Source organism: Chenopodium quinoa, unplaced genomic scaffold, assembly GCF_001683475.1.
Source record: "Chenopodium quinoa cultivar QQ74 unplaced genomic scaffold, ASM168347v1, whole genome shotgun sequence".
In the NCBI taxonomy this organism is placed as follows: Eukaryota; Viridiplantae; Streptophyta; class Magnoliopsida; order Caryophyllales; family Amaranthaceae; genus Chenopodium; species Chenopodium quinoa.
Window position 1 is genome coordinate 1,824,708 of NW_018742987.1, and position 25,113 is coordinate 1,849,820.

General features: G+C 34.0%; 3 protein-coding genes across 5 annotated transcripts; 1 reads left to right on the forward strand and 2 right to left on the reverse strand.

Moving 5' to 3' along the window:
* Positions 1–2,494: 2,494 nt before the first annotated feature.
* LOC110729689 (CEN-like protein 1) lies at positions 2,495–4,418 on the forward strand. Its single transcript, XM_021909464.1, has 4 exons — positions 2,495–2,819; positions 3,107–3,168; positions 3,291–3,331; positions 3,890–4,418. Exons 1-4 carry the CDS (start codon positions 2,619–2,621, stop codon positions 4,108–4,110), a joined length of 525 nt encoding a protein of 174 aa, XP_021765156.1. The 5' UTR covers positions 2,495–2,618; the 3' UTR covers positions 4,111–4,418.
* An 891-nt stretch (positions 4,419–5,309) lies between these two features.
* LOC110729688 (E3 ubiquitin-protein ligase XBAT33-like) lies at positions 5,310–12,782 on the reverse strand. The gene is made up of 10 exons (XM_021909463.1): positions 12,022–12,782; positions 11,861–11,920; positions 11,564–11,635; positions 11,245–11,414; positions 9,122–9,282; positions 8,963–9,021; positions 8,837–8,883; positions 8,614–8,757; positions 7,653–7,744; positions 5,310–6,167 (listed from the first exon to the last, which is right to left on the reverse strand). Exons 1-10 carry the CDS (start codon positions 12,196–12,198, stop codon positions 5,629–5,631), a joined length of 1,521 nt encoding a protein of 506 aa, XP_021765155.1. The 5' UTR covers positions 12,199–12,782; the 3' UTR covers positions 5,310–5,628.
* Positions 12,783–18,608: 5,826 nt separating this feature from the next.
* LOC110729691 (protein ROOT PRIMORDIUM DEFECTIVE 1-like) lies at positions 18,609–24,925 on the reverse strand. 3 transcript variants are annotated; one of them, XM_021909466.1, is made up of 4 exons: positions 22,967–24,925; positions 21,357–21,468; positions 20,269–20,370; positions 18,623–19,117 (listed from the first exon to the last, which is right to left on the reverse strand). In XM_021909466.1, the coding sequence occupies exon 1, from the start codon at positions 24,683–24,685 to the stop codon at positions 23,282–23,284; it is 1,404 nt and encodes a 467-aa protein (XP_021765158.1). In that variant the 5' UTR covers positions 24,686–24,925; the 3' UTR covers positions 18,623–19,117; positions 20,269–20,370; positions 21,357–21,468; positions 22,967–23,281. The 3 variants fall into 3 exon arrangements, with proteins under 3 accessions (XP_021765157.1, XP_021765159.1, XP_021765158.1); XM_021909465.1 differs by having other exon boundaries at positions 18,609–19,117; positions 21,357–24,925; XM_021909467.1 differs by lacking the exon at positions 21,357–21,468 and having other exon boundaries at positions 18,622–19,117.
* Positions 24,926–25,113: the final 188 nt, after the last annotated feature.

The window sequence follows — 25,113 nt, forward strand, 5'->3', positions numbered from 1 at the left end:
GTTTTGACAGGTTAAAATGGGTTTGGATCAATTTCGGTTCCAATCGGGTTCGGTTCAGGTCAAATATTTACGGGTTACATTCGGGTCGGGTCATCTCCAGGTCAGTTCATGTTCGGGTCCGGTCTCACATACTCGGGTCAACTTGGGTCTAGGGTTGGTTTCAGGTCGGGTCATGTCACGTTTGGGTCACCATTTTTTCGGGTTCAGATGGTTCGGTTAATAATCGGGTTTGAGTCGGTATTTCGAGTTGAGTCAACTTTTGACAGTTCTAATGAGAATACATCAGAATCGGCCGTACAAATGTTTATCGTACACTTTGGTTGTTCTTTACTTATAACGTTTTCGGTATGTATTAGGTGGTTTTTGTGATTAATATATACTTATACAAGTTAATATTTATCAGTTCATGTCTCTTTTACGTACAAATTTATTTTTAATAGTACAATTTTCAATGAGATTTTTGTTTGTTTTTATTACTAGTCTAATTGTACTTAGTATCAGTTATTTAACAAGATTATCAAGAATAGTGTTTCAACTTGATCAACTTGTAATCTCTATGAAGATTCCACTATAAAGGATGTTTTATATTTGATAATTGCACTGTTCTTAATTACATGAGATAATGTCCAGAATTTATATTCCCTCTTTTTATTTATTTGATGATTTAGAACATCAATTTGCGAAATTAATCTACTCCCTCATTGATTTTAAGAAGAAAATATATGGATCGAAGTACAACATACACACAAAAGTAAAACATCATAAGATATTAATAACATCAATTGAAAATAATTTTATCATGCATTTCTAATCATTCAATCTCATCTCAAATATAAATATATAATTAACGCTTTTATAGTTAGTCTTTATGAATGAAGATATTAGAACATCTTACAAAATTACGAATACTAATAATTATAATTTTAGAGCATATATAATATAAACTTTAAATATAATTTTTTACTCATCATATACTTCCTACTTCGTATCACTTTTCAATTTTATTATCATCATTTTATTTTTGAATAGTTTGATTGAGCATTAAATGTCACTCACTCACTTGATGATTGATTATTGTACATTACAATTTATATAAATTACTTCCCATACAAATTTAGTTAATTTACAATAGCATGACTATTGATTTGGCGGCCTTAAACTTGGAGAAGAATATTGATTGGACGATGTACATGAAATATGACTCTTTACATATGCATGAACCGGCCTAGTTGAATAATAATAATAATAATAATAATAATAATAATAATAATAATAATAATAATAATAATAATAATCTATAATTAAATAAGCAAAAAAACATTTTTGTCAAAAATGATACAAATAATAAATAATGTCAAAAAATTTATTATTCCTATTAAGGAAAATTTTGGTTCTCCCTGACATTCTCCAACAATAATCTAAGAAATGACATTAAAAAAACAAGTCTTTTCACTACTAAATCAAGTAAAGCATCCCCCAATAAGATAAGCAGCTGTCCTTCTTGTTTCTTTTGCATGAGTAATTTATATGATTAGCAACATATCCCATGCTTCTTGATAATATATTTTTTCATCAAAGTCATGTTTTATGAACAAAAAGCTGAATTCCTATTCGTCCAAAAGATAATGATTTTTAATTAGACAAAAAGTAAATTCTCCACTCTTAATAGCCAATAAGCCATTGACAAATAGATTCTTGCACTCTGATTTACTTTTATTATATTCACGACTACAATAAAACTTAACACTCTCATGGATCACCAGACTTTTAAACCCTATTTCATGTGTATGTGTTGGCCTGGATATATGCAAACTAAATATTTTCTCGACTTAATATAGGGGATAAGTGTAAAGTAAAACACGTAAATTAGATTTTATATTCAAACCACTGGAATCAACTACGAGTTTCTCTTATATAATTGATTCAAAACTAGAAAGGGTATCTTAGCTATTGTAAGAGAGATTTCCAAAAAGAAAAAAGGGCATCTCTAACACTACATATTGTCTCAACTTGTTGCATCTATTGAATTTATTCAAACGTGTGTGTTTTTTCATGATAGCTGTACAAATCTTGATGGTTATGTCCAAATTCATTCTAAAATATTACTCCCTCTGTCCCAATTTATTTGCAACATTTTGACTGGATACGCTTGCCGATGCACATGTTTGACCGTCTATATCTTTTATTATATATTTATATAGGTTATAAAAAGTTTATATTTAGAAACTATACATTAAAATAGACCCAACAACATCTTATATGATTACATTGACTTTCATATAATAGTTAAAAAAGATGGTCAAAAGGAGATGTGTAAATAGTGCAAAAAGTTAAATCGTTGCAAGTAATTTGGGACGGAGGAAATATTAAGCTTCTACACAAAAAAAAAAAAAAAAAAAAAAAAAAATCTATTCTCTCACTAGCTCCCTATTTTTGGGCTCTCTTTTTCTCTCTCTAAAAATTGTGTGTCTATAAAAAGGCCATACATGTAGGTAATAGCCATTATATTGCACCAAAGATAAAAGAGAAGAAACTTGTATTTGTCTAGTATACACTTATTTGGATTGTAACTTGTTACTTAATATTTCAATTCATCACTTAGTTATATTTTTATCTTCATGGCAAGAGGAGTAGAGCCTTTGATAATAGGAAGGGTTATAGGAGAGGTGGTTGACATTTTCAACCCAAGTGTGAGGTTAGATGTGACTTACAACTCAAGCAAGCAAGTTTCCAATGGCCATGAGCTTATGCCTGCTGTTGTTACTTCCAAACCTCGAGTCGAGATTGGTGGTGAAGACATGAGGTCCGCTTATACTTTGGTAAGTTTCACCACTATCAACCCTTTACTAGCTAACTAGATGCATGGTTGTTTATGTTAGTTGCATGTAAAAGAAAAGAAACAATACTTAGCTTTTTCCGGATTTTACTGTAATTACTATCGACATTTTAATTTGAATTCGTAACGTAACAACTGAAAAACATGAGTTCACATTGTTATATTTGGATGCACAAGATGTATTTCAACTTAATTCATTTTTCATTATATATATACACAGTAATTACTTACCATAGTTTTGATTATGTATGTTATGGTTTTGTTTTGTAGATCATGGTAGACCCAGATGCACCAAGCCCTAGCGACCCATATCTAAGAGAACATCTCCATTGGTTAGTATTTCTATAACCCACCAAATATCTTATATTTTCTTCAACTTTTTTGTTAGAAGTAATAATTGTGAATTTATAATGTAGCTTAATGTATTTATCTTTTATTTCCGTACATCTTGTAGGATTGTGACAGATATTCCCGGAACAACTGATATTACATTTGGTAAGTATTAATCTCACAATGCAACGAAATTTGAACTAGTAATGTTATTGCGTGGTTGTTGCTAGTAGTGGACAAAGCAAGTGATAATATTTGATGTAGGCATCTACAAAATTTCTTTTGAAAAATCCTTGTGTTTGCTTCCATCCACTATGCATATAAATAAAGTTGAATAATATTATCTTAATTTTATGTCATTGGTTCGCATCTTCTAGAGTTCTAGTCCAATGAAATTTTTTCTTCATTTAATCACATTAACAACTTTATTACAAAGCAATAGTAATTTATTTTTTTTACAAAAAAAAAAAAAAAAAAGAATTTCAATTATTAATATATATTTTTTTTTTTAGCTATCTCTTATCTTATTTACAAACATTCCTCGTATATGATGCCTTGCCAACTATAAGCATAAATAAAAGTACAAGTACTAATATTAGTTTAATCATATTAGCAAATAATCGTACAAGTATTAGTTATTATGTATATATATTAGTAAATAATATTTAAAAAATATAATTATTGTTTTGATAATCTAATGTGTTTAAAAAATTGAACATGTAGGTAAAGAAATAGTGTGCTATGAAACACCAAAGCCAGTGGTGGGAATACATAGGTACATATTTATATTGTTCAAGCAAACAAGAGGAAGGCAGACAGTGAGGACACCGTCGTCACGTGACTGTTTCAACACTAGGAGGTTTGCTGCTGAAAATGGCCTCGGCCTCCCGGTCGCCGTCGTCTACTTCAATGCACAAAGAGAGACTGCTGCCAGAAGAAGATGATCAACATAATTAATTATTATCATAAATCATAATTAAGCTAAGCAAGATATATAAATATATACACATTATGTTATAATGTACGTTATTATTAAGGTGTCTAGCTAGTATTATATTTTATGTTACATGCATGTTGTGTACGTTTTTAATTGGGAAAAGGGTACGTAGGTTTAATTTGGAAGGGTAAATTAAGAAATGGTTGTGTTTCATAAGAGGAACTAGCTTAGATTTCTGAATGATTGTATTTCAGAAATTATTAGCTATGTAATGTTATTCATGTGTTATTGTATGTCCTTTAATCTTTGATGTGATTTACTTGTTTAATACTCGAACTGTCACAAAACAAAAAGTGTCTACGTAGCATTTTTCACGTAAGATATTATTAAATTTGTCTCAATATGTGATTTAACAATATCATATTTTATACGGTAAGTTTTGTTATTACCTAAGGACAAGTATTATGAACAAATATACGTCATAAAAATCATTTAAAATAAAATACTCCCTATTTAGTCCGTAAAAACTCTATATTTGGGAATGAAAGGAGTACTCCGTAAATAAAAAGGAGTAGCACACTTATGTCATTAAGTGGTGGCATTGCAAATTTGAAATCGGAGCCCCCCCCCCCCCCCCCTCTTCCATGCATACCTCTGTAGATTGTAGTCTGTACTATTGCTGGGATATTATACTCCGTACGTAGTACTAATATCAACCGAATGTCCCATCACTTGTATCAGTATGCACTTCACCAAACCTGTCAAATTAGTTAATCTGATCGATCACTTTTGGATTGAGGTAAACTCGAGATTAGTTTAGTTTGGTTGTTTTTTTTGGGTCACAAATCGCAAATCATTTCCTATTTACCTCATACTCCGTATTTACTGTATTTTCCTACTCCGTATTGTTAACCTTGTATGTTTTGAGGTCGTAAAAAGTGTGTTTAAGACCCTTAATTGTGCACAATTTTAATCGGGTTTTCAGGACCGGCACAAACTTTAGTCTTATCTCTTATACAGTTGGTTTTGATAATCTACGTTGGAAAAATGAGCTTTTATAATCTTACGTGAAGTGCAATATAGCTAAATCCTAATGTCTCAAGATTTATTTATTGATGATCTACATTAGAAGAAATTTTATCGAATTATTAAATTAATTTGAGACGGATAAAGTATAAAACTAAAGGAAAAGGAGAGTGTAGAAGATTTTCGGCACAAGTTCTATCTTACAGATCAATCTTCATGTTTAAACAATCAACGTGTGAACCTGTGTACAAGTGGGATAAACAGGAAGTAGAGAGCAATCCAACCAATTCTTTGGACATCAAAATTTACAGACCCCTAATTTCAAAACCTCTAAACACTACAGCAGAAATTTGAAACCTTGCGCTTTGCGACACCATTTTTTTTAACCCTAATTCTATCGAATAAACACCCCCAACATGATTTCTAAATATATCAGCAGGAAGCTGATTGCATAGAAGGTCAAAGACTCAGAAACACACAATGAATGTCTAATTTTGTACTAAGCATTAATCTCAGAATTGCACTGATGTTCTCTGCTGCAACTCCTCCTTCCCCAGAACATGCTCGAACAGCTTGTTCTTTCCAGTCTAGGACCTTCCATTTTATCTGAGTCCACTGTTCCTTGTGAATGACGGGGAGACTCAACTGCTCTCTCCATATCTCGGGGTTCAAAAGATGGGCATGGACCCTCGTTGCAATGGCACAGGGGGATCGCAGCTGAGGGAAATGGACTGCAAGAGACAGGGCAGAACATATCTGAGGAAACTGAAGCTACCCGATTCTTCCGAATGTCTGGTGTAGAAGTGGCTGTTGACCGATCAGAATCACGTGGATGAAGCATACAAGGTGTGCAGAAGCCAAGAGAGAGCGGAAGTTTTATTTCTTTTTCGAGAGAACCCGGAAGTTTAACAAAGGAGACAATCCCGTGTCTGCAAAGTGGGCAGGGAATTGACCCTGGTGGCCCAACCACCTCAGAAGAAATGTTACATGTGGAGCAAAGATAGAGTGCACATTTGACACAAAGTTGGTGTCCACAACCTGCATAGGAATGGATGGTATTATGTACTAGTACTTGTTATTAATCCAAATTACCTAGGATGTAAAAATAATAATCCTAGGAGGAGAGGGTAGATATTGGGCATGAAATCAAACACTATCAAATTTCATTACCTAGAAGCTAAACAATCACGGTAATGATACAGTGGAAGCAGTCATGCAAAAAAATAAAAAATAAAAAGATAAATAAAAACAGGTTGATGCTTAAAACTTTAGGTTTGCAATAGAGTTTCTTTGGTCTTACCATCATGCCTGGATACCAGCTATTATATCCAGAAAAATTGGATGGTTATTAGAGCAACAAAGGTAACTTCTAGTCTTCTATGCCAGACAATTTTGAAGTCTTCAATACCAATTAATCTAATGCCTCAATACTCAAAAGAGCCTACTTTCAGCACAGGGTTAGGAAATGAGGGCACTTTCAGGGAAGTTTGCTCACTCTGAAGCTGAATTTACTAGGGAAGTTTAACTGGAGGGTGGAGACCCAACATCATAAACTTCAGCAACCTAAAACTTCTATAGGGCCAAGTGTGATTTATTTCTCCCAAGAAAAATGAATAACAGACCTTTAGGCACCCAGCTTTAGTTTCTTGAAAAAAAAAGGAGCTATGATTATATAGTCCGAGCCACATAGAGCAGTTACAAGTTTCAGATATCTGGAGGTTTGTTATTTTGATTTTTTACAAAAAAGGTCCCTGAAGAAATTGTGCTCTATAAAGTTCAATCTCAAGGTCACATTTGGCTTCCCAACGGCAAAAGTATTCAAAGCCCTGTACTTACATAAGAATTGGCTACTGAGTACTCCATGAAGTGAAGCAGTTATAGCTCATTTTTAATTCCATAAACAAAATTTTGGGAAAGAGGACATGTAACCACAAAAAGCTAGGGAAGAGGGAGTCTGTAGTCACAAGTCTCACATAAATCCCTTAATGGGAAATACTTATCACAATTTTTTTTATCCCTCGTTTACTTATATGTCATCAGCATTATCCTTCTTGATTTTCTGTTTTGTTCAATTATCAGCAATACTAAGAGTGGCACATGCTTCTGCAGCTGATCTTATCTAGGGCTGTGTTAAGCATGATAGAGATACTATTTGGTCCTATTAATGGCCCTAATATGTTCTAAACTCCTGGTTAATGGTCCTAAAATGTGAGTAGTTTCAGAATAACAGATAAGCATGTTTGAAGATTTGCATGGAAATTCCATTAAGCAAATGATAAACAGTAATAAAATACATCAATCTAAGCTCAGCTTTTCAATATATCAAAAACTGGAGAAAGAGCAAAGAAGAAATATAGTGAATATCTGATGCCCTACCATACTGGGGTATTTTGTTCACATTTTCTGGCCCTAGTGCATTTTTACCCCCTCAGGGAAGGGAGTAATTAGGATTGTGACAGTTGGTCTAGTTGAGATTGAAACATCAGACAAACTTGAGTGGATCAATAAAAGTCAATAAAATACCTTCCGCAGCTACACTACATGCTCTCTCCAAGCATACAGCACAGGTATCTGACGCATCAAAGGAGGATACTGAAGCCTGCAACCCATTTTCTCTGAGAATCATCACAAACATAAACCCAGTTAGTCTCAGTCCAGACTATAACCACTTCATGAAAAAATTTCCACTGAACCAAGGGGAAACACAAACCATCAAATTGACTTTAAGAAATTCTTAAGCAATTATCCTAGAAATTCATCTTTAATGTGATATGTGTATTTCCTTGTTTAACTTTTAGAAGAACACTTGAATAGAAGCGGCATTCCAGAAACTAACAGCATGCCTATTTATTGTAGTTGCTGAAAACATCATTTCCACCATGACAGTTTGTAGATGGAGATGAAACGAAGGAACTTCACGAGAAGATTTGGTACCATCCCACAGAAACAGGCTATAAGACAGAGATGTCAAAGAGAACAAATAATTCAACATGATTTTCTCAACTATAAAGTCCGCATCTTTCCAGCCAAGGTAAAAAGAAAAAGGAAAAAAAAAAAAAAAAAAAACACGAAGGAAATAATTCCTGTCTAGAATAAAAAGTCACAGTCCTAAGACCATCACAATTTTGGGACTTGAAACCCTTTACCAATATAATAATTGAGTACCTCTAGCCTTCCCAATTACTCTAAATAATTTATAATGAAATTACTATATAAAAAGATAATTTTGCCACTAGCAACTTATTTCCAGATGAGGAGCAATATAGGTGGTTCACATCATGTCAGCCTTCAGTTTACATTTATCATTGAGTTGATTCAATAAAATACTGTTCCATTGCCTCCACTAAAACTTCGTGTCTTTTAGCTGACATTAGCATGTCACAAACTCACAATACAAGCAATAGGCTCTTTAATCAAGGCATGCCCACTAAGCCCACTCATATGAGCTACAGCCAATGTAGCGGCATAAAATATTGGAGCTTACCTTGCTATGTCGAGTACACTCATTAGAGGCAAAGATAGGTAGTTTGAAGGAGGAAATACTGGAATTATAGAATCAGAACTTGGTGCAAGTAAAGGTTCAAGCCAAAGACGTCCCCACATTTTTGCAACATCAACTGGAAGCCATCTGAAAGAAAGCGAACAATTAATAAGCTTGCATATTAAAAGAATGACGAAGCTTAGAAGGGCTGTCCAATATAATTTACCCATTGCAGTTCAAAGTCAAGCGACTGGCACCTCTTGCAAGGAGAATCTGAGAATAAAATATATATCTATTCAATGCTCAACAATATAATTATGCGTTTAAAGTCATTAAAGGTAAAATTGATCACCTGGCAGCATTTCAGATTTCCCCCACAAGCAGCATAATGCAAAGGTGTACTTCCAGCTCCTGTGGATTATAGACACGTTTAATTAACAGGTTTTGATGCAAACATTAGCTACTATTTGAGGAAGGTTAACAGACAATTAAGTGCAATTAAAGATCTAACCTATTAAGTCCATAGAAGTGCCATAATGAAACGTCACAACTGATACATTTGCCTGGAGATCAAGGAGAAGCTGCATGCAGTCAAAATACCCATTTAATGCAGCCATGTGAAGGGCTGTAATGCCACCATCAGCTGGCTTATTTACAAACTTTGCCACAGCACTGAAAAGACCAAGAGTTGAAATTATCATGGTTAGTGGCCTCTACAACAACAACAAAGCCTAAGTCCCAAAATGATTTGGGGGTTAGTGGCCTCCACAGCTATGAATATAATCTTCTGATTAACTTGTATATCAACCTTTCCATTCCCCAACCAATTTGTTTAGGAAATCTAATCACTACCCAAGATGAAATACACAAAATGACAACTTTAACCATAATCTCTAATGACAAAATATATGCACTGCAAGACAGAAAATTAACTTGGTCTATATTTGTAACTTCTACGAATGATCAACCACCAAAAAAAAGAAGGAAGAAAGTCTTTCCCTTTGATATGACCAATATACATTCTAATATTACACTCTAACTACAACTGACAACACAGAAGATGATTAGAATGCATGCCTGCCAGATAAAATGTAATACCCTGTTGGTACAATGAAATGGAATATACCCAATACACACAGATCAAAAGTCAGGATACCACATCATTGCAGCATCTGGCAATGCCTATAGCCCATAAAAAATAGCAAGCAGTTTTTAACTCATTAATTATAGACCGCACAAACATCTTGCAAACAGAAGTTTCCAATGTCTTATAAATGTTAAAACAGACAAAAGTAAGCTAGGATCTTCTCATTATAAAGATAAAGAAACATGGAATTAGGACAGCCAAAGTACCAAACAAGTTAACATCTTTTACTTTATTAAAATTCCAATTGTACAAGGCAAGCCAATGCTGATTCCTCTGGTTAAGGTCCCCCCCAAAAAAATGACTTCTGTACAGTAACTTCCAGAATCCTGAGGCAGTTGACCTTGTTCAATCAAAGGCAGCTTAATTATTCAGTAGACTTGTAAGACCCAAGACCCTTACCCATCAATAGCTTCCACACCATATTCGATGGCTTTTGCAGAGCTTCTTAAACTCACTTGCTTACCTCAAAAGGCAATGCTTTCAAAGAAGTCTATAAAACTTTTATTGAGACCCAAGTTTTCAATAAAAGTCGCAATTAGCCTAATGTCATAGTTACTAATGTCTTGAGCCTAGTAACTAAAGAGAGAAGAACAAAAAAAATTTGAATTTCTTGTACACTTATCGAGTTTCGAGCTGATTCGAGCGAACACGAGCCAACTCGAGTCGAGTTTGAGCTGCCCGCAAGTTGCTCTGCTCAAGCAGAACCCCTAGACCCTAGCCTATATTTTGAAACCACTACTTACTTTGCTACCAAAGGTATCATCTACTAAACCACAATGTAACTGAATGTAGTAACACAAACTTGCTTGAAACTTCCAAATCAGTATTTACCACTTAATACTGGGATATATATTAGCTTATGCCACCTGCTTCAGAGGTAAATATGACAACTTAGAGCCTCCTTGGTCTAGCCATTAGAAAAGGATGAGTTACCAGCAACACATCGACTGAATGTACATCATGTCTTCCTTCATAGAAAATAAAAAATAAAGTGTATGTGAAGACTTCCCCCTGATCTACAGGTTGATAGTCCTTTCAAAATTTGCAAATTATATAATTCACTCTATGATTTAAGATTGGTACTCATGCAATACCATGCAACTTAAAAGTCTATAGTCTACACTCAAGTTTCTCATATCACCCTGGTCACTGTCAAAGTGTCAATCCAATTTCGACTATAAGCCTGTCGTAGGGCCTCAACATCAACTTGAAACTATTTAAGGTTAGAGTTTGTTTGATTCATTTGAGCACATTCTCACTCAACTAGTCAGTTTGCTAACTTATCAAGAAACACATACTGATTTTCAGAATTAAGAGTTTACTAGCATCTCTCCTCCGTTTTCTACTATTCTTTCTGTCCTCTACTATCACATAAATCCATGTCTGAGAAATGGCAATCAACATGCATAGCTGTACAATTCATCATACTGACTGCCACAAGTTACACAGAACGGTAGATGAATAAAGGCCATGGTAACTGGTCATACCTGTTTTTCCCATTGGAACCTTCACCACCCTCGGCACTTAAAGCACTCAAAGAATCTAACGGTGCACTTGGGACAAAATCAGCAAACAACAGCCTTATGCATCTCACGTGGCCATTAACAGCCGCAAAATGAAGAGCTGTTCTACCACTGAGGTAGTCTGCTCTAGTAACCTGCAACACAACAGTAAAAACCTCAAAACTCAAAGCTCCAAATTGAGCAGACACAACTTTTACACAAAATCAAAATCAGAAGTACCAAAAACCAGAGAACATAAATAGCATCCTTGTAATCTGTAAACTAATAGTAGTCAAAAACTCACATTACATCTGAAGAGCAGAAGAGTTTGCACAACCTCCCAGTGCCCATATCTACATGCTTGCATCAACGCCGTCTTCGAATAATCATGAAAAACAATCAATCAACTCATTCCTAAATTTCTACTTTAGTGTCGACAATTAAATAAGAAAAATTATATGTTTCACAAAATTCACAAGTTTAGACTTTAGAGCTCAACAGCATCCTTAACCAATGATCATCCATTAGAACACCAAAATTAACAAAACCCACAAGAAATACAAACATTCCAACACCAAATTAATCAAATAAAATTCAATACCTGTCCACAATAATTTCTGGAATTGACATCAGCCCCATTCTCAAGCAACAATGCCACAATCTAACATCAAAATTCAATAAACAAACAAAACCCAAGAATATAAATATGTTGAAAAACTAAAAAATTTGTAATAAAAACAAAAAAATTGAAGTGGGAAATACCTCATTATGACCCTTAGCAGCAGCAAAATGAAGAGGAGAATTAAGACCACCAAAAGTAGAGTATTTAGCAAGACAAGGGTTACATTCTAGAAGCATCTTAGCTTCAACCAAATCACCGTCTCTTGCAGCCGACACAAGCCGCTCACCGGAGGCGGAGCAACCAAATGAATTGCCCATCTCCGCCTCCTTTTCTCTCTCTTCGCTACTTCTTCCCTCTAAAACTGAAAAAGGTGGGATTTTTAAGGGTTATTGGGGTTTCTACCATGAAATTTTTTCTGGGTGTTTAAAATTGCTACTGATTATGATTAGGGTAATTGGAAATTTAGCAGAAAACCCCAGAAATTGAAAATCAAGAACAGAGAAAGGAGGGAAAAAGAGCAGCAGCCATGAAAATAATTGAGTAATAAAAAAGGGAAAATAATGAAATTGGAGGAAAAAAACGTGGCAGCTACCCCTGTAAGAGTAATTGTCTTCTGAAGAAAACTGAGTTGTGCAGAGAAAGAGGAGAGAGAAAGAAGAGAGAGAAACTTGATGGACTGATTTTGATTTTTGAGAGTGGATCAACTTTACCTTTTGTCTTTCACCTGTTCTACGTTTCTTCATTTTTTTTTTCATTTTATCCTGTTTTTCTTTTCTTTTTTTTTTTTAAATAATTGAAGGTGGATTAAATTTCTTGGTTGTTTCATTCAAAAAAAATAAATAAAAAGGTTGTTGAATTATGATTGTTTACCATGAATCAACCATAAAATGATAAAATCATGTGTTGACTAGAAACATATGGACTATGGAGTATACTTTTTGAATTAGATTAAAAATTTGAAATTAGATTAATCATTTATTAGGGAAATTAGTAAAGTCTTGATGAGATTATTTATTGTTGACAAGAATCATGGAAGATGTTCGGTCTTAAATTATGCATAAATTTGAGGAGTGGAGGTCTAAGGAGTTAAATTAATAAACATGATTTACTCTTCGGTTGATGAATAATAGGTTGAATGGTTGATTTCATGAATGGGATTAATCACGGAGTAATAAAGCATTTGTAGTACATTATCGATATAGATCATGTAATTAGACTTGATTAATCTAGAGTATTACGTTTTCTCCAATTTGAATTTCGTTAGTATTTAGAAAGCTAGATTCATTTGTTTTACCAAGAATATTAATTTTGTTGCAATACTTTTGATGGGCTTGATGCTCATATCCTTCTTTTTCCGCTTCTTCAATATGCCCTACTTTTACAAAGCATCTGACTTACCAATTATCTTCAATTCCAATAGTCAAGACACATTTTATAACCTAAAATGGAAAAACTTCAGTAATAGACTAATAGATTCACATTCCAAAATGCCAGCAGAAAAGATAGTTGTATAATATTAATCCAAAAGTTTATTGTAAAAGGTCCAACCCCTAATTATTAAAAGGAAGAACAATTAGAAGAAGTCCTAACTTCCTAAGTTTTTAAATATGAGAGAATTTAGAATAAATCTTGTATTGCTACATTCAGAAATTCTATATTCTAATAGAAACAAATTACTAAATCAATGATTTAAGAAGATTTAATATCATTTGTTATTAATTGCGTCTTTTGCGTAAAGCAAATAGTATTCCACCATCTCATTTTACCAGCTCAAGTGGTTAAAGATAATCTCCCACATCCTTGAAATTAAAGGATCTGGGGGAGTTCCCTATCAGTTGACAATGTTTATGTTACCTATACAAAAATTATAAAAATAATTATTTAATAAAACCGTACAAATATGAAAGCTTATTCTTATAATCACATCCAACCAACATATATATTTATTTAACCACTCTTTGTTAACAATTTGGACGCATCATTATCACCAATAACATCATAATGTTTACAGTCTAATTGTCAAAGAAGAAAGTGAAAAATATGAGGACATAATCAAGTTTGTAGATCCTCAATGATTAAGTTTTCGACTTGATCTAGCTTCTACAAGATACAATATACAAGTGCATAAACTTCATTCTTTCACATTACAATTTACAAGATGATCTACACATCCAAAAATTGCGCATCTTATTGTAAGTGTTACAGAAATCTTAGTATGGTATCCAATGATAAACTGTAACATAAAACAACAAATAAAAATTAATACTATAGTATATAATCTGCCTGTTGGTTCATTCCTTTAAGAACCAACAAGAACATGTCGACGGTAGACCACAATGTTTCTGACGTAGGGCCAACTTGGTTCTGATTTTGGATACACAAATCATAAACACAAAAATGGAAACCTGGGATTCCTTGCACATGTGCACACTATACAACCCCACAAAAGTATATTTTAGACAAAAGAGCAGTTGCACATTATTGACTTCTCAGCCGAATACTCCGTTATTGTAGTGTCGGAGTATTCTTAATAGAGTCCGGCTAGTTGCCTAACAGTTAATGCGGAGATATGTCAACAGTGCTCTAAACACCAAGTCTAACACTATACAGAGCGCTTAGCCTCTATTTGTTGTTTTAACTAGTCAGGCAAATAGGCATTTTCTTTATAAATAATGCGTAAGTGACCTAACTTACCAGCTGGAATGCAAATATATTCAGATTAGTGCACATTATACAATTGTAATCTTCTATTGAAAAACGATTACACATCTGAATTTCTGAGTCTACCTCAGGAGTAAGGACAAACCATTGTGCATCATGTAGCTTTGTTGGTTAAGAGGATTTCTAAACCTCTACCTACTTGATACCACTTTGGTCTCTACCAAGTGGGGACCAAGTGTACTTTTGCCGACACTTTTGTCTTTAGTGGTTTGGTTCGGGTTTCAACGTGGATGGTATACCAACACTAGCCAAGGTAGGCTTAGATGGTATTCACTTTTGATACCTACTAACTCTTAGATGGTATTGCTTTTGATACTATCTAACACCTTACTGGTACTGACAAACTTATATATAGTATGATGTCAACTAATGTTTATTTGTTTCTTGATTAATGACTTTTAACGGTACTAGTTATCACTACTCTACTACTTATACATCAAAATAGGTTATTTTAACAGTTTAATAGCCCACCATGCTTCGCAATAATTATTATTTAACTAGAGAGTTTTGACCAATACCTGAACTTAGTCGACAATGGAACCTCCGGCGTTCTGAGCTTCCGGCTTTACCAAGGTAGCTAACCCCAACCCTGTCTTCCTTAGATCAGGCTCAACACAAATCTATTTCGTTTCCTACCTTAGACCGTAACCTCTAACTAAAAAATCCTTACTGTGTTTATGATGGAAATATTTAAACAGAAAGATAACTCATTTGATATATAAGGTTCAAGGGGATAACGTTCCCTTCTTGAACGAAACTTTTTATTTAAATTAAAAAGGTTACAACACTTATATCTTACAACACACAAACTGAAAGGTTAAACAGACATAAGCTGAACTAGAGTTTTCTCTACTTTAAGAGAGATGGAGAACCAACCTGTCTCTTAAGGTGAGTATTTTTTCTCTAGAGGTCTCTCTATTATTTTCAGAGTAATTCTCTAGCTAACTCTTCCAACTCTGCCTTCACTTCTTGACCTAAGTCCCTTTATATAGGGAAGCAAATTTACATAGGATCCCTATCAAGCAATTCTACACCATTGCTTTTTCTACAAAGATACTTTAAGACAGAAACAATTAATAAAACGTGGCTACAGTAAAGATGCCTTGAATTATTGCTGATGTGGGCTCATGCATTCATAATATCATCCATCATCATTTCTTGTAGGCCTCCCTCACTATCTTTACTGTCTTCGTAAATAAGATTCTCTCTGCAAAGGTCTGCGACACACTTGGCTACATACTCTTCATCCCAACTCATGAATGCTTCAAACAGATACTCATAGCCTTCAAATGACAGAAACTTTCCTCTTTCGATATCTTCTAAATATTTGTAGATTGACTCAGTATTGTTTATGCCATCTACTAAATATTCTTTCATCTCATTAGGTGCCACAATTGTTGTGTTTCCAACACGAAATATGACAAGAGGAATTTCTTTCCTTTTTATAAAATCGTTAAGATATTGTGAAATGTAGAAAAATCCCAATGCTCTTGCTTCAGTTGGATTTCTAACCGTCTTTTGACGAATTAGTATGGGATATTTACAATACCTCACTCCTTCTGTTAATAGCTTGATAGCTAAGAACTTTGACGCAAAGGAATCCTCTAAGCTCACATAATATCTAGGTTCACATATATAGCTTACCGTTCCTTGACTTAAGTTACATGTGATACCACTAATTATTTGATCATAAAATTCTTTATGTCTAATATCACAAATAAAACTCAAGCATTTAACATCCTTGCCAAAATCTTGCAAAGGAGTTATGTATACTTGTACTGTACCAATACAAATATAGCTATAATTTCCCTTCTCTTTATGTTTTTTAATACTTTTCCAGTTTATGATATTAATTTCGGCTGCTTTTTGTTCACAATCTTCGATTACTATACTCCCTTCCATTTCTTCACATACATATTTAGTTCTAGTTTTAAAGAAATAAGTTTTAAATATTTTATCTTTAGTAATTTGGGGAAAATTCCAGCTTTCTTTGTTTACTTGATCTAGGTCATTATCTTCAAATGAATACTCAGCTCTTTTTAGTTGACCTATTTTCATTTTGCTTTTATCTTCCTCATTGTCATCTGATTCTGAATTTTCTAATTCTTCTCCTTCCATCATGTTATTTATTTCTTCATAATTTTCATCTTCAAACTCATCATTAGCTTCAGGTTCTTCATTATACTCATTTTCCTCTTCTACGATCTTTACTATTCCTTTATTGTTATTTAAAGCCAATTCTAAAGCCTCGTCTTCTGGTATTTCTATGTAATCCCAACTTCCTAAGGCTTCCATTAGTTTATGATTAGCTTTCTTACATTCATTAGCATAATGTCCTAGTTCTCCACAAGACCGACACTTGCATGTTTTCTTTTTCTCAGGACAATATGTTGCCTTTCTGAAAAACCTACTTGGCTTTCTATATTTGTGTTTATAATACTTCTTTTTATAGGTTTCTCCTCTTGATCGGTCAAATTTATTTTTCTTATAGCTCTTTCTTTTAATATAGTTTTTTCTTTCGCATCCATAGTTATTTGGGAAATCCCAACAAGTGAGAAATTGTCTCTTCATTTGTTGAGTTCCTGCAACCTCTCTACACTTCATTTCAATCCACTTTCTAAGGAAAGCAATTCTATTACCTAGGGCATCCCTAGCTAAAATTTTTTCTCTCCATTCTTGATATTTTTCACTAATCTCTTCATTAAGAGGACTGGGTAATTTATCGTAGAACATTCCAAGATTTGTTTCATTTTCACCAATTTTATAATAATATGTTTCAAATTCCATAATATAATCATCAACATATTTCATATTACAGATGGATAAATTACTTAACTTTCTTTGATATTCCATTCGTTTCTCATTAGGATCGGCTCTAGGACCAATAAACTCTAACTCAATATATTGACATAACTGCCTAAACATTCTTGTAGGTGATTCACTAGCTCTTAATGCAGTCTTTACTTCTTCATCTATTCCATCGTACCAATCTTCTATACAGCCGTAGAGACTATGTTCTATATAATTTAAGAAATTTTCTGAAGTCCATTCAGTATTTAAATTAAGTACACTACTCATACTCTTCTTCCATTGATCTAAAACATCCTGTCTATCTCTTACACCGTCTAATTTAAGTTTATAACCAGTTTGACTAATGGGTTCAAGAGTCACTTCTTCTTGTTTAGGTGTATGAGTAGGCATAACCTTGACACTAAACAGGGTAGTCTTCCCTGGTATGTATCTTGGTCGTGTGCAACTTCCTTCTCCTTGGTACCTAGGTCTTTGGATAACATTGTTTACATTAATAATTTCTTCCCCAACATCATTATTATCCATTACTCTTTTTCCTAGTTTGTTTTCGATCTTTCGTTGAACAACTTCTATGGGTAGAAAGTCAAGATCATTTAACTTCATTATTCCCATTTGTTGATATAAATCTTCCTCTAAAGTAGCATAATTAATTTCCTCTATTTCATTATCAGAAGCAATCCCCTTTTTAGAAATTAAATTCATGATTTCGTTAAGCTCATTAGGGTCTTCTTCTTTGTCGAATAGGCCCTGTAATTCATTTAGTGTTTTCTCCTGAAGATGAGGGCTCATGTTTAGTTTCTCTATTCTTTTCTTGGTTATTAATTGGTCTTTTAGGGAGTGTTACAGTAAACTTTTTATTTTTATCTAGGTTTTGAAAAGGATATTTATATTTATATGGGACGATTTTATCCTTATTAGGTGATACTTCTTTTCCGAGTTGATGCCTAACTTCGTTTGTTAAAGCAAGTTGAACCTGATTAACCTGTTCGTTTAGATCGCTTACTTTTTTATTAATATCGGTTGTGGTTATTGATATCTTATTTTCGATATTAATACAACGAGCATGTATGTTATCAACTTCCGATCTTAATTCGCCAATTTGATCTACTATATAATTAAGGACTGAGCCAAAATTATTAGTGCTTTCAGGAATATGATAATAATGCTTAAAATCAGGTTTCTTACACTCTGTAGAGGGCCTAGTATTCTTCAGTTTTACTTAATTATTTATAACTTAATTTAGCTTTTTAACCGTTATGGCTCTGATACCAACCGAACGCAGCTAAATACCAACAAAATTTTAATTAGGATCCCAACTACAAAGCTACTTATACCAACAATAATATTTGTTTAATATGATACCAACTGCAGTACTATGATGATACCAACACGTTGTAGGATGGTATTTTGAAATTATTTAGGATGGTATTGTCTATATATATATCGTTAGTACTCACAGATAAGGTACCCCCCCTTTTTTTTTTTACTTTTCGTTTAATTACGAAAATAACCTTACTATAGACCTCCTTGGTCTCTACCTACTTGAGACCAAGAATTCCTCGTTGGTTAAAGCCAAAGTTAATGTCGTCTTAAAGTCTTCAGTCAGTTTATGGCTTTATGCAGAATATGATCCATGACTTCAGCAGTATAATTTCAGTCTTGACTTTGAAAATAAGGATTTTAGGTCTTCTCTTCTCACGGATGCTACAGAAATTAAGAGTTAGTTACAAAGAAACATACATATAAGGCAATCACAAAAAAGTAAAACACAGTCAAGTAACAGGATGATCTTTCTGAAGTTCACTCTTTATGCTTGGTTTATTCAGTACAGCTTATGAGGTCAAGAGATCATGGCAATACATACGAGTGCATTTGCTAATGGAACACAGTACTTCAGACATTTGCACACCATGTAATAAAAAAAGTAACTAGTTACAGTTCCCCTAAATTAAACTGGTCAGTCACGGACTTGTCACTATTAGCTTCCAATTAAACCATATTGGAGAACATTTTTAATATATAAACACTTATGATGAATTGATGAATGTCTAGAAATAAAACAGAGGTGTGTGCAAAGCGGGTTCAAACCACCACTCTTTTCATGGAAAGTTTTCTTCAAAATGATAAAACAAAAAAGGAAGTTAAAGAATCTCAACCCCATGAATGCATCTAAGATCTAGCTGAAAAATAACGATTTTTCCCAATCATTTTTTACCATAGTAAAAGAATCTCACTTTTGGTAAAATAGCATGAGATGGTGATTTTCCTATATAAATCATTTATCCCCACCCAGTACCTAAAAACCTTTAATTCCCTTTATGCAACACAACATAAGATATTAATCAACTCATTAATTTAAATTCCATCACGGGTTAAAAGGAGAATAACATCAAGTGACAGACTTACAATATGTTCAAATAAACATTAAATAATGAAAATAAACACTTCAACCTGCTTGTGGTCGTAATATGCAGTGGCTTGTACAAATAGTTAAAAAAAAAATCATGATTTCTGCAGTGCCACATTAAATATCTCTATTCTCCAGTGCGATGCATGTTTGTAGAAATCAGAATAGAAGAGGCAGCCTTAGAATATTGTTAATCAAGATATTAAAGTATTATTATAAGAATTGTGATTAGAAGTTTTTTAATGGCATTTTTCTAAGCCAAACAATGATGTACATCCAGTCCACTCTTACACGTCCTTATCATGGTTGACAGGGTATTAGCTCTAAGCCTAAATCAATGTAATAAAAGCAAATCACAGCCGCAAATCGATAGTTTAGCTGATAACCAGTCACAGAAGTAATAGAGGCCAATTCACAATCACAAATAATAAAGTATTGTCAACGATACCTCACGTCAGTTTCACAATCTACTTCTTCCAGGGCATGCATCGCAATAGTTGAACTTGTTCATTTCTGCATGAGTAGACAAGCAATGCCCTCCAAGATTCCCCTGAATGATCGAATAAATTAAATGCACACTAAATTACAAAGTCAAAAATATAGAAACAAATAGTTAATAGAAACACATCTTATGAGCACATATTGATTGATATAGGTGAAATCAGGAGAAAAGAAAATCAAGAAACCAAGTTTTTACAGAGTACACTAGTAAATCTGCATTAGCAAGCAAAGGCTGAAGGAGAAATCCTTCACAAACATTATAATGAGCTACAAGTCATTACATTGATTTGAGATAGCTGCAGTCATTAATAGACACATAGCAAATTAGTTCACTCTGCCATGCAGTAGCCAATAATGAATCAGCACCAAGTAAAACTCTCCTATAATAATAAGCATCATAAAAGATTAGGCAGCTATATGGACTTTAAATATTCTCAGTGGTTCCCTCGAGGTTACCAAGAAAAAGTTTCATTTGATAAAGCACTCATCGTTTTCGATCCAAAACAAAAACAACTCTATCAGTCTTCCAACAGGGACGGTAAGAGTTCAATTCATATAAAGGGACAATAGAAAGATTTACAAAGTTTAAGGCAAAGAGCATATACCAAAGAGGATAACAGAAAAACATAATATCACAGATCTTACATTGTTTTATCTAATAGATCAGATAAGGATATCATACAACCCTTCCACATACAAATTATTACATAGTGCTTGTCTACACTAAAGTTAGTGCACGGTCTAGTGCACTAACTTATAATCTTTCTTCAGTGAGATTTGACATAAGCCAAAGGTTATTAACATTAAGCGTCCAGAGATCCATCTCCACCCCCATCCCCCTCCTCGAAGCCAAAGAAATGAATACAAGGGAGAGAAAAAAAGGAGCAAAGATATATATTCAGACAATACTACAGAAGCATAACACAATTTCCCTTCAGAAGAAAAAGCTAGCTCTGGGCCTCTGACAGAATAAAATATATGCCTCTAATTTGCATCAGCATATTAGGAAGTATGTATCGGATGCAGTTTTCTTACCAAGTTCTATCACAAGTGAAGAGCATGGTAATATTGCTGCCTAACTGGCAAATTTCAGATCAACATACAAAAGAAAAAAGATAACACACTGGCATTCTAGCATTAGCATCACCTACACAAAAAAAAAATAGTGTTATTAATGCTAATAATGAAATAAAGAGAAGAAACAAGATAAGATTTATCACTAGAAAAACTATATATGTACTCCGGCTCATACTGGAAAACAAAGTGAACTTTTACCTAGAATTTTTGCCTTTTGCTAGTCTAACATGAATGTCAAATTGCTTAGAAGTTAGAACACATAGAGATGAACAAGGGCAGTGGTTTATCCTATAATTTAAAGAGGTTCAGTACACAAGAAATGTTAAGATGGAAAAAAGAAGGTACAGAGTAACAAAAGTTTACATTTCTCCCTGCATAATTGGAGTCGTGAGCAAAAATCTGTACACGATACTGTATACTGGCCCTCTTCCAAGAAGCCTGCATCAGTAACTGTGTGTTTTGATATAACCATTGAATGGCACTGTTGTTGGTATGGACTATCTGAAGGTAAGGGGAAAAGGAGAAAACTGGACAAGAGGGGAGAACTTCGTGAATGCGGAACAAGGAACCATATGTTCCGATACAGAAAAACATCTAAAAGGGAGAATTGCTGATTTTATATGAAACAAGAGCACAGATAAAAGAGAGATAAATAAACAAGATAAATCTTTCTTGTTGGAAGAATTTAATGGTAATCTCAAAATTCTTAACCAGAAAAACAATAAACAGATGTATATAGGATAAGAGCTCTCATTGTATTTATGATCAAGATTTAAGTAATTAATCTTGCAAGAATTATGACGTTGTTAGGCCTTCAGAATAGCTCAACCTATATTATAATTTAAATAAGTAGACAAATAAATAAAGGAAAGGGCTTGAAGGGCCTTGAACCTCACAGGCAACTTTATCATTCACAGCTGTTGGATCTCACAAATTGGACAGCAACAACAATAGCCTTATGCAACCTCAACAACAGCAAGCTCTGGGGATATCGAGATATATACAGCCTTAACTCTCATAGTCTCATATATATCACAAAACCCACAGAGAAACTGCTTTCTAAATGACAACATTCCACTTTGTCAACCAATTAAGGTGATATACTATTATACTAGAATCTTCCAAAGGTATTGAAGAATACACAGCAGCATTCAGATGCACATAAGACAAAGATATACATCATTAAAGAAATGGCAAAAGTTCAGGCATACAGAAAAATACCAAAGCTGTTTTCTGAAAATGCCAAGATCAAATTGAATAGAATGCATTGGGAACAAGAAAAGATATATAGCAGAAATGCTCAAATTATTTTCAAGAAAACCTATTTCACGAATGAAAAATTCCATCATAAAATCATTGATTAACCAGTCTAGTACTTACCAGCAGCCAAGAGGGATAGAAATGAACAATGCACGGAATAAAAAGTGTTGAGATAAGTATCAAAGTTCAGCTGTAGAAATATGTAGCAATTGCCTCTTAATAGGGCAAATACAGTGTTGTGTTTGATAGAAGACATAAAAAGGACCAAGTTACCAGCAAAATGATCTGTTTCCATGCCGAGCGCTTACCTTCATAAACATGATTCTAACAAGAGATTGTCAGCTCCTTTGAAAATTCCTTGTGCCAATTCGGTTATGCAAACATCACTTAGCACTGGCCATTGATAGAAGACATAAAAAGGACCAAGTTACCGGCAAAATGATCTGTTTCCATGCAGAGTACTTACCTTCATAAACATGATTCTAACAAGAGATTGTCAGCTCCTTTGAAAATTCCTTGTGCCAATTCGGTTATGCAAACATCACTTAGCACCAGCCATGAAGTCATCACAGAACCGCAAATTAAATAATAAAAAAACATTCCTTAGTTTCCATTCACTCAGTTCAACGAGCAGCTTGTGTATCCCTAACATGATGACCATCCTCATCCTCACCTTCATCACTGAAACATGATTCCACATCACTACCTGACTCTGAGTCCAAATCAGGCTCGCCCACCCTATCTCGTCTGAAATTGTCACTATCATTGATTTGCTCTTTACGACTCCCAGTTACATCATCCCTAGGCCTTGTATAACTGACCAACTCTCTGCCCAAAGATGCCATTCTGGGGCTCACCAGGATCAATTCAGCCAACCTTCTGCGAGCCAAGTACACATCATTTGGCTCTACCAAATCCCCCTTTCTATAAGCCTCCCTCAAAAAAATAGTATGAAGCTTACCCTGATTCCCCCTTGTAGAGATGTAAAATATCCCCTGATGCTGGAGTAGGAAATCTTTAAGTTTCTTGGGCAAGTCCATGGGGACCCTAAAATGTGCAATCCTCTCTAATGTAATCTTCTTCTCAACAGTCAATGACAGCAATTCATGAATCATCGCCACAGCCCGTTTCTCCATCCTATTCTGAGCCTCGAGTGACCTCATATCATGCCCCGAAACATCCTCATAAGGCGACCAATACGGAATCCTTTGCCACTTCCACATTGCAATCTTATAATACTTCCCAATCTTAAACCCGGGTGGGAAATTCACAACGAACGAAAACCTCGTACTCTCTTCATCAATCCCCTTCTTCCTATACTCACTCTCCCTAACTCTATCAACAGCACAAACCGCCAACCTCGGGTCTTTCTCTACAATCTCAATGTACTTGCTCATACAATCTTTTGCATCAAACAACCTAAAATACTGTGGATACTTAAGCACTACAGAATACTCAAAATCATCCGGGAGCCCGAAATCTCTACGGGCAATCCTAATATGTTCAAGATGAAGCCGACCCGAATTCGACAACATCAAGAGCTTTCGAAGGCGAGTAACAGCATCAGGTATATTGGCATTAATAGCATGCTTTTCTTGTTCAATTTGCAAAAGGGCATTTCTAGTAAAACGCAAATAAAGAATTCTTTGAACTGGGTGCTCATAAATTTCAAAAATTTTAGGTAATTTAAGAACAAACTTGCCTGCTTCATCTCTTTTGAACCCAATTCGGCGAGCTAGGAAATCAAGGCGCGCAACTGGGATGCATTGCTGGGGTTGATCGATGATTAATTCCTGGAATTTGAGAACTTTTCTGATCTTCTTCTCGACTTCCATGTAATTATCAAAAGCATGATCTCTTACTCTAAGTTGATTTTTGGGAATTGAAGTGGATTTTTTTGACATTGATCTTACGAAAATTAGAGCATTTTTTAGGGTTTGTTGAAGAGAAGATGAAATTGATGGGTTTGATTTGAGTAATGTGGGTTTAATGTGAATGAGATTGGATGTTCTGCGAATGTTGTTCATGTTTGGAGGATTTCTGGTTTAGGGTTTTGCAAGGTTGAAAATGGTATAAAATTGGAAGATATGAGTGGAGCTACAACAAAGAAAAACAATTTTTCAAAAAGAAGACTGTTTTTATCGATTAAAATTGACATCAAAACTAATTTTTGATACTGTAATTAATACTCTATTTGAGATTTATGCATTGTAATAATACAATACATTTGATGAATGTACAAGCAGTAATAAATTTGTATGAAATTGATGGGTTTGGTTGATTGATTCCTAATTAAGGTTTGTTCTCTTCAGTTTAATTTTAGTTTAGTTTAGCTTCTAATTTCATTCTCTCTTAGTTTAGTTGTTTAAATCTAATATAAGGTTACTACTATGGTTGTAAATTTGAGGTTACTAATAAAAAATTTCCGTTTTACTTAATTGATGCGTGTTAATGT